The sequence below is a fragment of the Carassius carassius genome, chromosome 32 (genome assembly GCF_963082965.1).
Source record: "Carassius carassius chromosome 32, fCarCar2.1, whole genome shotgun sequence".
Taxonomy (NCBI): domain Eukaryota; kingdom Metazoa; phylum Chordata; class Actinopteri; order Cypriniformes; family Cyprinidae; genus Carassius; species Carassius carassius.
Window position 1 is genome coordinate 15,894,782 of NC_081786.1, and position 17,096 is coordinate 15,911,877.

The 17,096-nt window shown below is 37.4% G+C and overlaps 1 protein-coding gene across 1 annotated transcript in view; it reads left to right on the forward strand.

Annotated features, from left to right (window-relative positions):
* The window catches only part of greb1 (growth regulating estrogen receptor binding 1), a 32,569-nt gene that overhangs the window by 2,462 nt on the left and 13,011 nt on the right, over positions 1-17,096 (forward strand). Inside the window, exons 2-16 of the mRNA XM_059520503.1 lie at positions 3,511-3,670; positions 3,908-4,012; positions 4,151-4,327; positions 5,035-5,217; positions 5,844-5,966; positions 6,111-6,242; positions 7,537-7,659; positions 9,562-9,684; positions 10,011-10,196; positions 11,186-11,536; positions 13,566-13,694; positions 13,779-13,880; positions 13,977-14,174; positions 16,533-16,713; positions 16,796-16,979. Coding sequence (XP_059376486.1) covers positions 3,514-3,670; positions 3,908-4,012; positions 4,151-4,327; positions 5,035-5,217; positions 5,844-5,966; positions 6,111-6,242; positions 7,537-7,659; positions 9,562-9,684; positions 10,011-10,196; positions 11,186-11,536; positions 13,566-13,694; positions 13,779-13,880; positions 13,977-14,174; positions 16,533-16,713; positions 16,796-16,979 — 2,454 coding nt within the window. The 5' untranslated portion in view covers positions 3,511-3,513. The remainder of the gene's footprint in view (positions 1-3,510; positions 3,671-3,907; positions 4,013-4,150; positions 4,328-5,034; positions 5,218-5,843; positions 5,967-6,110; positions 6,243-7,536; positions 7,660-9,561; positions 9,685-10,010; positions 10,197-11,185; positions 11,537-13,565; positions 13,695-13,778; positions 13,881-13,976; positions 14,175-16,532; positions 16,714-16,795; positions 16,980-17,096) is intronic.

A 17,096-nucleotide genomic window follows, 5' to 3' on the forward strand; every position in this document is an offset into this window, starting at 1 on the left:
TGCTCAACAATAAGTTTCCTCTCTCATTTCCAGCTCTTCTTCTGGTCGTCTGCTCGGTTTTATTGTATGTGTGGAGCGTGGAATGACCCCAGCCCCCACTTACACATACAACTCCCAAGGCTAAAAGTCTTTAAAGCCATCCACCCCCTTCTTCAATCCTCTTTAGAGAAGGAAAAATAGTGAAAGTAGCACTTTCTTTCTCTTTCAAAGCTTCAGATACCCGTCTATATAGAGAGTCTGTCCAAATGTCTGTATTTTTATGTGTATCTCTTCACCTAGTTGAACTGTAGTTTTCTAAATAAGACTTTGTGGTTGTTAAAAAGTGAAATTTTAGACCTTTAAGAAAATTTTAGGGATATTTTCAGCAAAATACAGGTAAAATAGTAAATAAAATTATATATGTTTTTATACAATACCATTAAAAATTTGGCGTCAGTAATATTTTTTTTATTAATATTTGAAAGTGTTTTATGCTAACCAATTCTGCATTTATTTGATCAAAATAATATTGTGTATGGTAATAGTAATATTATAGTAAAAACAGTAATATTCTGGATATTATTACAAATTAAAATAACAGCTTTGTGTTTTAATATGTGTTAAATTGTAATTTATTCCTGTGATGGCAAAGCTGAATTTTCCTTGGTCTTTAGTGTTACATGATCCTCCAGAAATCATTCCAATTTGCTGATTTGGTGCTCAAGAAACATTATCATTATTATCAATGTCGAAAACAGTTAATATTTTTCTAAACTGTGAAACAGTGTTTCAGGATTCTTTGGTCAGTAGAAGGTTCAAAAGAACAGCATTTATTTAAAATAGAAACCTTTTGTAACATAATGAATATTTTTACTGTCAATTTTTGATGTCCAGTTGTTGGCTTTTGTTAGGTCAGTAAACCTATTGGCATTTGGTGGGCCAATGTGACGTAAAATACAGGGGACAAATGTGTCACAGTTGTGATATTTTCTAGCTAATTCTTTCCACATTTGAAGTGTAGCGTAAAGGGGGTCAAAAAGATGTGTGGGTAAGTAAGACAGACAGACAGACAGAGAGATCATGGGATTGTAAGAGAGAAGGCCATAAACAGAGACATAATAGTTGGGTGATGTTATCCCGGGGGGGAGTCCGGGAAAGATGAAAGACCTCATCACCTCCCTGTAAGGAAGCTCTGTCTGGGAGGATGGGGGCTGTTGAACGTCCTCGCTGCTATCACGTCTTGCTCTTTTATCTCCTTGACTATCTGCAGAGCCTGTGTGTGTTAGCATTTGTTTATTTAACTGCCTATTCTCCCCCTCAGCACAAAATGCTAATGTTTTGGGTCATGGCAGGGCTCCTGACAAGCTCAAAATCCCCAAACAAATCAAAAAAGGTTGGTGTTTTGCCATGAGACCCCAGAGATTCTGTCTAGCAATATTATGAGAGCGTGTGAATTTCACTTTCTGGTTATAAAAGTTTTATTGGTGGTAATGGTTGATGTTTATATGACATGTTGCTGGTCTTCTTCATTGTTTTAGGGTGTTACCGTGTTGTGAATTCCCAGTGTGTGGGTCGAGGGTTGGGGCTGAGAGAAGGAGCATATGGCAGAGAGCATTTAAAAGCGAGAGGATTATGTCCTTTTTATCATTAGTGGCTTCAGTGTGCTGCCATTCACACAGTTGGGTGTTCTGTACCTACATATAAAATAAAAGCAGACGTTAAAGGAATAGTTCTTCCAAATTTGGAAATTCTGTCTTCACTCGTGCTGTTTCAATCCTGTAAAACTTTCTTTCTTTATTGGAACACAAAAAACATATTGTGAAGACTTTGCTGGTTGTCCTTTTTCATGCAGTTGCAATAAATCGGGACCAAAGCCAACTAATCCAATGTATTATTTACTGATAATCTCTTCCTGTGAGCTGTTAACCATTGTGATTGAATCAAATCTGTGAACTGAGCTCATAGTAAATCACATTTACTGTTACTCTGCAAAATTTCAGACAAAATCCAGTTGATTCTGTAGAAACTGGTGCTGTCAAACGATTAATCGCAATTAATCACATCCAAAATAAAACTTTTCGTCTACATAATATATGTGTGTGTGCTGTGTATATTTATCATGTATAGGCTATATAAATACACACACATATGTATATATTTCAGAAAAATATTTTATGGTAAATATTTTCTAAATATATACTATGTGTGTATTTATATATACATAATATACACAGTACACACGCATATATTATGTAAACAAAAACTTATTTTGGATCACGATTAATCGTTTGACAGCTCTAGTAGAAACCCACACATTTTGCGAGTTTCGCATATGGATGAAAAAGTTCGCCATGCAGATTTTGTTAGTAATTTGGTCTCACAAATTTTGCCTTGTTGACAAACAGCTGTTTGGTTTGAAAGTGACTTGTATTTGAGCGAAGCTTTGTGCATCACTACACTAATTGACAGTGCCTTTTTTACCTGCAAAGTTTGAATGAAATTTCACTAATATGACTACACATTTAGTAGACTGTATAAATCATTACTTTGACTTACAATGCTTTTGGGAAAAACATCCCAGATCAGTCTCTCAAACAAGTTTTGTGAACTGAATCAACTTAAAATAATAATGACGTCATAGCTATGTCTTGATTTTCCGTAACTTCTTCCAGTTTGTTCCTCACACAACGTTCGAATGAAAAGAGTTAATCTATAAAAGGCATTATTCATCCTGTGAGCACAGCCTTTTCCAGTCCCTAACTTTGTTTATTGATGGAGGTAGGTCATTCTCGTTTGCTCGCTCTCTCTCTCGCTCTCTCTCTCAGTCTGGGTCAGGACGCCCTGACATTGGATCATGGTGACTTTATGAGGTTGCAAATTGGACACCCTACAAAAATCCTCTATTTTTTCTTCCTCCGGGGAAACTGTTGTAAATGATTTGAGCTCGGTCTTGTTCTGTGGTGTAATCATATTTACTGACCATGGAGAGAGAGGTTGATTGTCTGATGAGTCATTGACATCAAATCAGATTATATGAGCTTACTTCAGGCTCCACAGTCAGAGTGGCATGTTTGTGTGCTGTCCAAATCACATCCTCAAATAACCTTAAATAATAGTAATAATAATACTAAGTAGTAGCAATAATATATTTTGTTAATGTATAGTATGATTCCTGTTTTTCTTTCCATTGGCCCCACAAGGAAATATGATTAATTAACCTTTATGTTTTATTAATACATTTTTAGTAGTATCACTATCAGACAAATAGTAATATTCCTTTAAATTTTTTATTTATTTTCAAAAATGACCATTTACTATACATTTAATTTGTGTAATAAAATTTGACATAAATAATGTACCTTTGACATCTATAAACTTTTAATAGAGAATGCTTACAGTACAGTGCAAAACATCAGTTATTTGGTTATATAAAGTAAATGAGAAGAACATTTGTGAATTAGCCATTTTAATTTGGCTAATTCACATTTCCTTTCAAATTTTTCATAACAAATGAACTCCATTCTATTAAAGGTCATGGGGAATTCATATACAGGACACCTTCAGAGCACACGGTTTGAGGAGGTGCTGCACAACTCCATCGAGGCGTCACTGCGCTCCAACACAGTGGTGCCCAGACCTGTGTTCACTCAGCTGTACCTGGAAGCAGAGCAAAGGCCTTACTCTCATGATGGTGAGCTTTTATTCTGCCTTCTGTGGTATCACACCTTCATGAATTGCTTTTTTTGTTTTGCGTATCTTATATGTCCCCTAAGCAGAAATGCGGTGACAGCATACAAGCTCTTCCATGTTTATTAAAAAAAATTTTCATCTTTATTTAGGTTTATTTCATTATTTATTTGAATAGGCCTATATTATCATTATTATTATTATTAATTATGTCTTTTAAATTTTAAATAATTGTTTACAGGCCGAGGAGATGAGGATGATGATGAAGAGGATGGCTCAGATTCAAACAGCCCTCCGATCCAATATCAGATGAGGTCTCCACCAGAGGGATCCTGTACTACAGATGGTGAGATCAGATGAGCCATATGTAACAACAGATAAATATTGACTATTTTAGCTGTAAGTCAGCACATTTATAGCCAGAGTATGTGATTCAGTATGGTCATAAAGTCACTGTGCCTTGATACAAACTTGTGCATTTCAGGGTTCTGTCAGGCAGGCAAAGACCTTCGGCTCTCATCCATGGCCACCGAGTCTTTGGAAGTCCCTCCTGGGTTTCTGCTCGTCGGAGCAAAATCTCCCAGCATGCCTGATCACATTCTGGTGTGTGCGGTGGACCAGCGCTTTCTCCCTGATGAATGTGGACGTAACGCACTTTTAGGTAAGACACTCTGAACCTGGTGCACCAGTATTTTTATTCCCTGCATTACAAAAAAAAATGCCAGATTCAGAAAGAGAAGTATAAAATGGCAAAGCCCTGAATTGGGTCAGGATACCCCAACCTCAAGAGACCACATTTCCATTTGTCAGAGAGACATTTTTGTGTCTTTAATTTGGGTTTCTATGACCCTCATATAAGCAGCTTGATAGATAGACAGACAGTTGCTAGATCATTCAGGATGAATACTAGATTATTGGTTGGTTGTTCTGGGGCGGTTACTAAATAGTTGTTACTAGTGTTGTTAAAAATATAGATTTTTCATTACTTAATCATACTAAACATCTAAAGATGGCTCCAGGCTTGATTCTCTGATACATAATGTGTATAGCAACAGCCTCTGGCAACACAAAAGAGCAAAAGATCTAGAGAGAGAGGTAGAAATGGGAAAGCCCTAAGCATAGAGCCAGTTCTTGGGTCAGGGTACCCTAACCTCATGGAACCACATTTTCATTTGTCAGAGAGACATTTTAAGCTCTTTAATTTGGGTTTCTATGGACCTCAACTCAGCTCAGCACCCTCACCCCTGGTAATGGTTTGTGGCTATGGAAACTGAGTGCTTGGTCTTCAAGGAATGTAGACAACATCTGGGCACTCAAAGACTTACATAAAAGAAAGCAGATATTCACCGGATGTCTTGTCTGTTTTAGGTTTCTCAGGGAACTGCATGGGCTGCGGAGAGAAGGGCTTCCGCTACTTCACTGAGTTTGCCAATCACATCAACCTGAAGCTCACCACACAGCCTAAGAAGCAGAAGCACTTAAAGTACCACCTGCTCAGAAATGCACAGGGCATTCTAGTCAAGGGACCACCAATCTGCTGGAAAGGAATAGGTAAGATCGCACAGGAATTTTTAGTCAGTAATGATACCATTCTACTTTTCATGAGAATGGGCAACCTACTTTAAGAGTGTATAGCATCAGCAATGCTTCGGTGGTGGAATATTGACAACTAGCGGCTAACAGGAAGGTTAACTTGACCCTGTTCAGCATCCTGGGTCAGCCTGACCCATTCAGCAGCTCTTGCCTTCTCAGACTGACAGTCCAGATGGCCAGCACACTTAGTTTAGCTCACTGCTACCATGGAGACACGTCAACATTAGGCAGAAGAGCTTTGGCAGTGTATGCGCATATTTAGTGAGTGAAATGATTCCAAATGGTGAACAATCAAAATAACAGCCAAGCCAGAATCCACTTAAAGTGAGCATTTAAAGTGAAAGGCAACATAACTCCAGAATGTTTTTAATTAACTAAATTTAAACTTTTGTTGATGTGTTGTGGACACTAATATTGTTCAATCTATCATGATCGTTATTATATCATCTGGTTTAATGTGGCTCTTAAGTGTAATTTCCTTTAATGTCGGTCTATTTTTTTCAACTTAATTTATTTGCCAGGCAAAGCTTGCAGAAGGATTGTTATACTGTGGTTTATGGATTTGTTCCTCATGTTATGTGCAGACAGCCGAATGAGAAATGCAGTCTGCAATGCAGCTGCTGGACCAGAGGAACAATCCGGACATGGGCCCACTGACCTGCTTCCCAGTTCAGGACACGCGGCCTTAAACACAATTAACCATTCAGGTAGGAAACACACAGTGTGTTAAGAATGGATGGCAAAGACATTAACTGTCTATCTTGTTACTAAATTCAGAATGTGTGATGATTATTCACTTTTTTTCAAGTATAGAATCTATGATATATGATTATCCTGTCCCCATCACACAGATCTAAACACCCATCTCCATATATCTGAGGGTTCCCCTCCCTTAACCAATGGCAGTCATGTTCCTGGACCCCAGCAGCCTCCAGCACAGCCTGGAATAGTGGCCAATGGTCCTGGAAAGCCCACAGTAATAGGTAATCCTGCCCTCCAGCAGTCAGTCACTAGGAGCTTTTGCCCCACGTAGTTCCCAGAGAACCAGATTATCCTTTGGGCCGTTTTCCTGGTTGCATTCGCACCGGCAGCAGGAACTCTGAAGCTGCCTGCTAAAATGTTTTTATCTGTGGAATTTACAGACATCAACAACCGGTGAATGGAGGACGCTGTGTTCAGAGTTGTTTTTGTTGCATGTCATGGGTTTCGTATGGAAATTAAATGTAAATGCACAATTAATGCAATTGAAAGAGCATACAATTCTCACTAAATCTCCTATAAAAACTTACAGTGTTATCATCAAGGCTGCAGACAGCAGGTAAACATGGTTTTTCCATGTTAATGGGGAAAATATTTTTACATGGCTTTTTAAAAATGACGTGTAGCCAGTGTTTGTGCCCGTTTGGCCAATCAGCATACACTTATGCCACTGGTACTGGTACTAGTACCCTACTCTGAAACAGGAGCTAAATTAGTCCCCCAAATGGAATTCCTAGAACTAAAACCATTCCTAGTTCCTGCAGTGCGAACACCAAAAACGGGAACTTTGGCCAAGAGTTCTAGGAACTTTGAAAAGGTTACTCCGGCGCGAAAGAGCCTACTATTAACTCCGTATTTATATTTCAAGCTTGGATCAAAGAAAAAGAAAACCTAAACTTTTAAGGGGCTGTCCCTAAAAGTACCCCCCCGCCCTCTAGACTTCACACCTCCAGTGAAAGAGAGCACCCCTTTTGAAATGTTGAAATGCTTTAAAAAGAGACCGCTGTATTGTCTAGACCCTTCCTTCTCTTTTGTTGTTGGTGTCTGTCATCATTCAGCATTTGGGGCTGTAAAAGATGCCTCTCTTTTCTTTCAGCACTCTCTGACTATCACCTCCATAAAGTGCTGCTGTAAAGTCTCTTCCCTTCTCTCTCCTGCTCTCTGTCTGCGTTATAAAATGTGAGACTTCCTGATGCTTTGGTTTTCATTAGGACTTAACACATCTCCCTTTCTTTTCTGTTTCTCTTTGCATATCAAGGGACACAAGTGCTCACATTTACAGTCTGGTTAATGTATGACATAATAATCACTTCCTATGGCATGTGAATTTAGCAATGTATTTACATTCTGTTGTTTTTGGATTTACAGTTAAGTAAGAAAAAATAAAAGTTTGGCAGGGTTAACTTTAAGCTTGGTAAAGACTCTTAAGTTTTACAGTGTTATATAACAGAATGGATGGATGGATGTTCTCTGCAACTTTTCTGTTAATCCTGTTGAACAGTTGTGCTTCTTTTCAAGGCTCTATGGCAAATTCTGGGCCTCCTAAAAAGAGGCACAAGGGATGGTCCCCGGAATCCTCTGCTACTACAGAAGTCACCCCCAGACCTGCACCCAACAGCACAACCAATGGCACTAAATCAGGTAGACACTAATATGTCCACTGACTGTTGTGAATGAATCGGTCCTTCTTAATAAGGGTGCATGTAGGATTTAGGGACTTTGGAGGCTTTGGTGTGTGTGTGTGGGGGGGTCAGTGAACAGCAATATTTGGGCTACATTTCAGACAGTATTTTGGCTTCTACATTTACTGTTCTTACATTCTACTGTTAGATATTATATACTTTTGTAGGAATCATATTAGATTTTGCACCCATTAAATTAGCAATTACTGCTGCTGATATATATAGGATTTAATACATTATGCACTATTAGAAGGCCTTATGGCTAGAAGGCTTAAGGCTAGAGAAAAAAAAACATTTGAGGTTATAACCCAAAACCCCAGGGATATCTACACCCCTGTATCTTGAGTGCCAAAAATGTGATGCGATCTGACTGCAGCACAAGTTCTGCCAAAGAGGCCTTTATAATTACAGATATGTTTGCTTTTCATCAAACCTGAACAGAGTGTGCTTCTGATTTTCTCTGGAGAACACTGAGCAAACACTCAAAAAAGCAGCATTATTTAGAAATAATGGGTGACTCATCAGGACTAATAATTGCAAGTGTTACCTAAGACATTGGTTCCCAACCTTTTGTGCCCAGCATACTTATTTGCTAATGTCAAATTTATATAAAATACAACCCAATGCCAATTTATTGTTTTGTTGTTTTAATGTAAATATTTTATATTGTATTCATTATTATTTATTTTATTCATAATAAATGTAATTTAATTTGTAGGAAATTGGTACTGTAATATCAGTTTCTCTTTCATTTATGTATTTATTTTTTTTATTTTTTTCTGGCACAGTTTTGCCATGTCTGCATATTAAATTGCATTTTAATTAGCAATTCTGTCTCCTACCCAAAGCAGATCAGGTTGCTTTAAATGGTTCAGAAAAGAGTGGAAGGAAAGAAGCACATGTTTGCAGACTGAACAGCGGCTACAGTTATGGGTTACCAAATGATGGGAGTTATTTTAAAAAAGTAATCTGAATTTCACACATCTTGTAACCATGTTATTTTGAGCTTTTGACCATGTATTGAATCATTTACATTTACATTTAGTCATTTAGCAGACGCTTTTATCCAAAGTGACTTACAAATAAGGACAATGGAAGCAATCAAAATCAACAAAAGAGCAATTATATATACAAGTGCTATAACAAGTCTCAGATAGCTTAATGAATGAATAAAAAAAGTTTAGAAAAGCTAGTTTATTTTTTTAAATAAACCAGTGCAAATTGATGAACAGGTGTTACGTGTATTCTTTTCGGCTCATTTAAAATTTATTTTGCTGCTGCGTTCTGGATTAATTGTAAAAGTTTGATAGAACTGGCTGGAAGACCTGCCAAGAGAGCATTGCAATAGTCCAGCCTGGACAGAACAAGAGCTTGAACAAGGAGTTGTGCAGCATGTTCCAAAGAAAGGGTCTGATCTTCTTAATGTTGAATAAAGCAAATCTGCAGGACCAGGCAGTTTAAGCAATGTAGTCAGAGAAAGTCAAAACTCCTTGGTTTTTGAAGGAGTTATGGATGATATGCCTTGCTGGATGGTGAAATTGTGATGAAGATGGGTTTGATGGAACCACAAGCTGTTCTGTCTTGGTAAGGTTGAGCTAAAGGTGATGGTCCTAATCAAAGGAAATGATCACTGGTCAGAAGTTTGGAGCATCCCTAGATATTAAAGTTTTTTCTTGCAATAAAGGCTTTTTTAGCCTCAAAACATGTACTGTAAGTGTGCATCTTGCAAACTTTGACGCACTCCAGATTAGGAATCACTGAACTAAGAGATGTAGGGTTGTGACTGCTTTTGGGGACGGTGGACGGCTACTTACTAATATATCAGCTTTAATAATGTATGTGGGGATGTGTTTGTCCTCAGCGGATAGTGGGGCATCTGGGTGTTTGTCTATGGGGTCCTCGCCGCCCCTTGCTCCTGGGGAGTCTGTCACAGTGCCTGATCACCTGCTCTATACTTGTGGATTACGACCGGTCATTTTTAAAGGTAAAAACTCAACATTGTTTTGTTTTTGCGATCTGTTTTTCACCAATAACAAAAATATGCATTTTTCAGACTCTATTTACAATGATGCCAGTTTCTGTAATGAATATTTACAAAATTACATTGCGAAATGAAAATGTTTAAAGATTTTTAGAAATAACAAAAATAAATATATCGACCTAGACACGTAAACAATTTTTAGTTTTCTGTGTGTTGTATCTGTTTTGTCTACCGTGAAACGTGAAATGTACCCGATAGCGGTTCCCACCACTTTATCTTGGGCCAGCTGTTCAGCTAGACAGTGTTTGTGTGTGTGTTTTTGTCTGTAGGACACGGGACACTGCCACATTTGTGTGGGAACCTCGGGGATGTGCTGGTGAGTGGCCTGCTTCAGAAATGCTATCGCAATTCCCAGAACCTCCCACGAGTCTACGAGCAGTACGGCACCGCTCCCATTCAGCCCATCTCCACTGAGATGCTCATCCTGCTGACTGTCTACTATCTAGTGCAGCTTGGTGAGAACAATAGTATTTCATGCACCTTCCACCCAACAGTAAACATTTTGAAGCCAGAGAACTCGATTATGATGAGTCACTTCTTAAAATATAAAGGCGGCTATATTTCCATTTAAAAACATCAATTTGTACTGTTTGAGCAAAATATAAAGCACATAAATATCATAAAGATGTTGTTTCCAAAATTAAATAACTTCCCTTTTTTATTGTCACAGTGCACATAAACAATAGCACTTGAATAAAATATGATATAATATAAACTTTTTAAACTTTGCTTTATGCACAATAATTGCTTGCATCTGTGTTGTTAAATATTAGATTAACATTTTCCTGTTTTATTTTAGTTAGTTGCCAAGGTAAAAAGGTTTGTTTGATGTACTAAAATGACAAACTAAAACTGAAATAAATATAAATTAAAGCTAAATAGAAAAAGAAAAAATGCTCAAAATTACTAAATCTAAACTACAATGAACTAAATAAAAAACAAACTGAAAATACACAAATAAAAGCTAATTCAGTGTGAAGAAATCCTATAATTTTCTATATAAGTAATAACTAAATTAAATTAATTAGTGTAATTAAAATAACACGAGCTTACAATTTAAAACTACAGTAATCAAAATAATAAAGTATTGTTATTTTTTAAGAAAGGAAAGCAAAGCAGTACAAATATTTAAATTCAGTGTTAAACATTATCACATTAAACATATTTAAAATCTGAAGTTCAAAACTTTAACCATAACACTGTTCAAAAAATATAAATATAAAAAAAATTAACTACAAATAAACAATTAATAAATTTATGGCCCTCTTAGCACCCCCTTGAGGCTACCCCGGGAGTCCACAGACCAAGATTATATTTAAAATATAATATTTTATTATTTTTAACCGTGATTTCTTATTTTACATTATATACTGTAAATGACTCCTTACAATTATATGTGTCTGTACAGTATGTGTAAGTGCATTTTCCTATCATGTTTCAACAGCACCTGACCAGGCTCCTCTGATGGAAGACTTGGAGCAGATCTTCATGCGTTCCTGGCGCGAGTCTCACCTGACGGAGATCCGGCAGTATCAGCAGACGCATGCACAGTTTCCACCTCCTCTCCCCTGCCTCGCACAGCCCCTCACTCCCTCTCAGCTCCCATGGCTGGCCAAACTGGCCACAAGCTCATGCGGGGAAGGAGTTCTGGTGCTGGACACGGCGCCCTCTCTAGCTGAAGCGCTGGAGGACACCTTCCACAGACTGGTAGAAGGCAGACTGAACCAGACCAATTATGTGGTGATCATCTGCATGAACAGGAGCCAGGAAATAGAGTCATGTGTGGTGGTGACCGGTATGTGGGTTATAAATGTATTACTAATAGGAATGTTTTTATGCTTTTAGACTATAGATGCATAATATATCAGTATCATATTATAGATATTCATATTAGCTATTTATTTGTGCATGTTCAATGTGATCTAATAGCACTGTTATATGTATAATTAAATTGTGAATTATTATCATTTTTTTTAAATAATAACAAAGCTTTATATTAAAATTTGGTAAATGAGAGTTAACGTCATAAAAATGAACATACTTCCTCGACTTAACTATCTTTTTCAAAATCTCCCATGCTATTTAGCTACATCGTTTTTTAAAACTTTGAATTCTTACATATCTCGTTATATCTGGAATAATAAGCAGCAGAGAGTTGGTCTTTCTAAACTTTGTAAACCAAAGGACCTTGGGGGTCTCTCCTTACCCAATTTTCAGCTTTATTATTGGGCTGCTCAACTCAAAATGATAACAAGCTGGGTTATGAATAAGCAGGATGCTATGTGGATTGATTTTGAATCTTTATTTTGCCATCCAAGAAGATTAGATTCCCTGTGGTTTATTAATAATATAACTCAGATAAACTCTCTTAATGATAATGTGATTGTCTATAATACATTACTGGTTTGGAATGATGTGAAAAAACATTTGAATATCCCCCAAACTATATCCATACACTCCCCTCTGGCTTTGAACCCAGACATTCCCATTCAGATTAGGAGCATTGGATTGCTGGATTGGAGTTTTAAAGGCTTGTCTGACTTTTCAGGAATGTTTACCTCTGAAACTTTGAGATCATTTGAACAAATTAGAGAAGAGTTCGATATTCCCTCCGAAGACTTTTTCAAATATCTTCAAATTCGGCATTTTATAGAGTCTCTTTTAAAACAAAATAGATTCCGATTTAAATTATCGGAATTGGAAGAAACCATACTATCAGTTAAATCGTTCAAAGGACTTATTTCAAAATTTTATGCCTTATTAACTCATTCTGATTCTTCAGTGTATGATTCTTTGAAACCGCTATGGGAACGGGACCTAGGAGTTCTGTTTAATTCTGAAAATTGGACCAAGATCTGCGATGGTATCTTTCCAAAATGTACCTCAATTTCCATACATGAACAAAATTTCAAATTTTTCCACATAATTTATTTTACACCTGTTCGACTGCATAAAATGTTCCCAGGTTGTTCCGACCTCTGTTTTAAATGCAAAGCTTGTAAGGGCACATTCTTTCATGTATTTTGGTCTTGTGTTCACATCCAACCATTTTGGAGAGGGGTCCACTCTGCAATCCAGGAGATAACAGGGAAACGGTTTATGTTATCCCCCTCACTTTTTTTGTTGAATGACATTCCTAAAGACCTTTTTGACTCGGACCTCAAATCTCTGTTTACTACCCTCATATTTCTGGCTAAGAAATGTATATTACTAAAATGGTCTACATCTCAGATCCCTACAATTTCCATGTGGATTTCTCAGCTGTCAACCTTTCTTCCTTTGGAGAAATTAACTTATGACCTCAACCACAAACAGGACAAATTCAGGAAACTTTGGGAACCTCTCCAATCCTTCCTACACAAAATTTGAAATTTTATTTTTTAGAGATTTTTGGCTTCTTCTGTTTTGATTTATTATGTTTTTTGTTAACAGATACACTTGTACATTTTATTTAACTTGCAGCACTTGGGGTTTGTTTGTTTGTCTGTTTGTTTGATTGTTTCTGTCTCGGTTGTTTGTATTATTTGAAAATCTCTAATAAAAAAAAAATAAATAAAAAAAATTTGGTAAATGTGCTAAACATTATAGCATTAAACATATTTCCTATTTTAATTATATCACTTTAACTTTGACAATGCTAAAAAGAAATTTTATTATTATTTATTTACACAAAATATTATACATTTATAGTTTTCAGTTTTAACATTTAAAATGTATTTATCTGTATTGCCCATAATTTTAATAACCATGTGCAATAATCATGTTGATCCAAAATGTAAACTGAAATTTTATTAAAATTGTACAATATCTACCTTATCACACAGGGAAGCACCAGACTCGTGCTTTAGCTGAGAGTCTTCTCTCTCCCAGTGATTGTGTGAGAGAGATCGTCCATGAACTGTCTTCTGGGATGGCAGCAGAGTTGGGATCCTATTTCAGTTCTCTGGGTCCAGGTAAGGCTTCTGGTTTCATACATGGATCTCACTGCTGTGGTTTCCCCATACAGAGTTTAAGTGCATTTCTATACCACTTATCAGATGGAGATGTGGAGGCCTTGCTGGAGCAAGCCAGTCCTGAGAACAATGCCCAGTATTCTAGCATAGAACCATCAGGAGACAGTCCTAAAGCCAAGTGTGCGGGTGAGACTGACTTGTGCTTGGAAGTATCCAAGTATGAAGTTAATGAGATGTATACATTGAGCATAAGGTGTGTTGACACTTAATATTTCTCAATAGAATATTATGTAGAGTGGCACGAGATCCGGCCCATACAGCTTGCCGTGGCTCGGAAGCTGCTCTCGCATGTTTGCGCCATCGCTGATTCCAGCACACAGAACCTGGACCTCGGTTCCTTCGACAAGGTTGAGTTCTTAATCTGCGTTCCGCCTTCAGAGGTCACTTTCCATCAAGTCGTCCTTCACCTGTGGAACTCAGGTAGAGCACTGCTACTCAATACCCATGAGACTCTACTACACCCTTAAGCCCCATTCACACCAAGAACGATAACTATAAAGATAACGCTAAAAAAAGTTTACTTCATCAAGAAAACTTAAGTAAAGTTTAAATAAGTAAACTAAACTCAGTGTCTTATTAGAATACCTGTAAGTGTACTATTTCTTGGAAGTAAATTGTCCCACATAGTTTATAAAAGTATAATTTTAAGTGTATTTTAAGTCTAACAGCTGTAAACTATGGTTTTGTACTGATACTGTTACAATTATTCACTTTTAGTCCACTTTTTAGTTTACGAAAGTAAACTTTGAAGTATACTCTCAGTAAAAAACTAGGTAGTTTTTATACCGCAGTTATAATAGTTTTGTTTAAGTGAAACGTAACACCATATTTACAACCCAAATTCCGGAAAAGTTGGGACGTTTTTTAAATTTTAATAAAATGAAAACTAAAGGAATTTCAAATCACATGAGCCAATATTGTATTCATAATAGAACATAGATAACGTAGCAAATGTTTAAACTGAGAAATTTTACACTTTTATCCACTTAATTAGCTCATTTAAAATTTAATGCCTGCTACAGGTCTCAAAAAAGTTGGCACGGGGGCAACAAATGGCTAAAAAAGCAAGCAGTTTTGAAAAGATTCAGCTGGGAGAACATCTAGTGATTAAGTTAATTGATATCAGGTCTGTAACATGATTAGCTATAAAAGCTTTGTCTTAGAGAAGCAGAGTCTCTCAGAAGTAAAGATGGGCAGAGGCTCTTCAATCTGTGAAAGACTGCGTAAAAAAATTGTGGAAAACTTTAAAAACAATGTTCCTCAACGTCAAATTGCAAAGGCTTTGCAAATCTCATCATCTACAGTGCATAACATCATCAAAAGATTCAGAGAAACTGGAGAAATCTCTGTGCGTAAGGGACAAGGCCGGAGACCTTTATTGGATGCCCGTGGTCTTCGGGCTCTCAGACGACACTGCATCACTCATCGGCATGATTGTGTCAATGACATTACTAAATGGGCCCAGGAATACTTTCAGAAACCACTGTCGGTAAACACAATCCGCCGTGCCATCAGCAGATGCCAACTAAAGCTCTATCATGCAAAAAGGAAGCCATATGTGAACATGGTCCAGAAGCGCCGTCGTGTCCTGTGGACCAAGGCTCATTTAAAATGGACTATTTCAAAGTGGAATAGTGTTTTATGGTCAGACGAGTCCAAATTTGACATTCTTGTTGGAAATCACGGACGCCGTGTCCTCCAGGCTAAAGAGGAGGGAGACCTTCCAGCATGTTATCAGCGTTCAGTTCAAAAGCCAGCATCTCTGATGGTATGGGGGTGCATAAGTGCATACGGTATGGGCAGCTTGCATGTTTTGGAAGGCTCTGTGAATGCTGAAAGGTATATAAAGGTTTTAGAGCAACATATGCTTCCCTCCAAACAACAGGACAATGCAAAACCACATATTGCAGCTATAACAACAGCATGGCTTCGTCGTAGAAGAGTCCGGGTGCTAACCTGGCCTGCCTGCAGTCCAGATCTTTCACCTATAGAGAACATTTGGCGCATCATTAAACGAAAAATACGTCAAAGACGACCACGAACTCTTCAGCAGCTGGAAATCTATATAAGGCTAGAATGGGACCAAATTCCAACAGCAAAACTCCAGCAACTCATAGCCTCAATGCCCAGACGTCTTCAAACTGTTTTGAAAAGAAAAGGAGATGCTACACCATGGTAAACATGCCCCGTCCCAACTATTTTGAGACCTGTAGCAGAAATCAAAATTGAAATGAGCTCATTTTGTGCATAAAATTGTAAACTTTCTCAGTTTAAACATTTGCTATGTTATCTATGTTCTATTGTGAATAAAATATTGGCTCATGTGATTTGAAAGTCTTTTAGTTTTCATTTTATTACAATTTAAAAAACGTCCCAACTTTTCCGGAATTCGGGTTGTAAAATTTACCTTTTTTTTGTGTGTGTGTGTACTTTACATATAAAGCTAGTATACTTAATTATATATTTTTTTATTTTATTGTCCCAAAAGTATCTTTAAATACAAGTTAGGCCAGATGTACTTAAACTTTTCAGTATACGTGAAATACAGTACATACACTATACAATATATGTCAGAATAAGGCAAGGATGCTTAAGTATAATTTAAGTATATTCCTGATAAATATAAAATCTACTCTGTCATTAATCTACTTTTTGTTTTAAAAAAATATACTAACAGTACACAGTACCCATTTTGACATATTTCCCTTTTTAAAAGAAAGTTGAAGGTCTTGTCCGTTACATTGCAGATAGATCTCACTTCCTGCTTTGTATTTGCAGGGGTGTTACGGGAGTTAGGACTGGACCAAGACTGCCTGTCGGTGAAGGAGGCTGAGCAGTACGTGGTAAAACTGAACCAGAGCGCAGTGGGAAAAATCAACAGTCTCATTCAGAAATCTAAGATGAACCCCTACACGCTCTTCATACTCGTGCACGATCACGCACACTGGGACATCAGCAGGTATGTCTCCTATGATTCTCTTTTAAGCCTCTTCTTTGCTTGGCTGTTGGTGAAACTATCTCTGTCTTTATTCTTGTGACAGTGGACAGTGCAGTGGAGGAGACTCCAGTCTGGGACTAGTGGACGGTCTGTTGAACTGCAGGCAGATTCGAGAAGCTTCCAACATCCTGACGCTCCACGTGACTTCATTCCCCTTCACCTTGCAGACTCAGTACACACGAATCAGCCCTTACAATGAAATCCACTGGCCTTCTGGATTCAACAATGTAAGAATACCACATACTAACTCTTTAAACCAGCTCCTGGAAACTGAAATTTTGAAATCGCCCATTGCGGTTAACCGTAACTAATGATTTTACATTTTGTCCATTTGTTTTTTCACA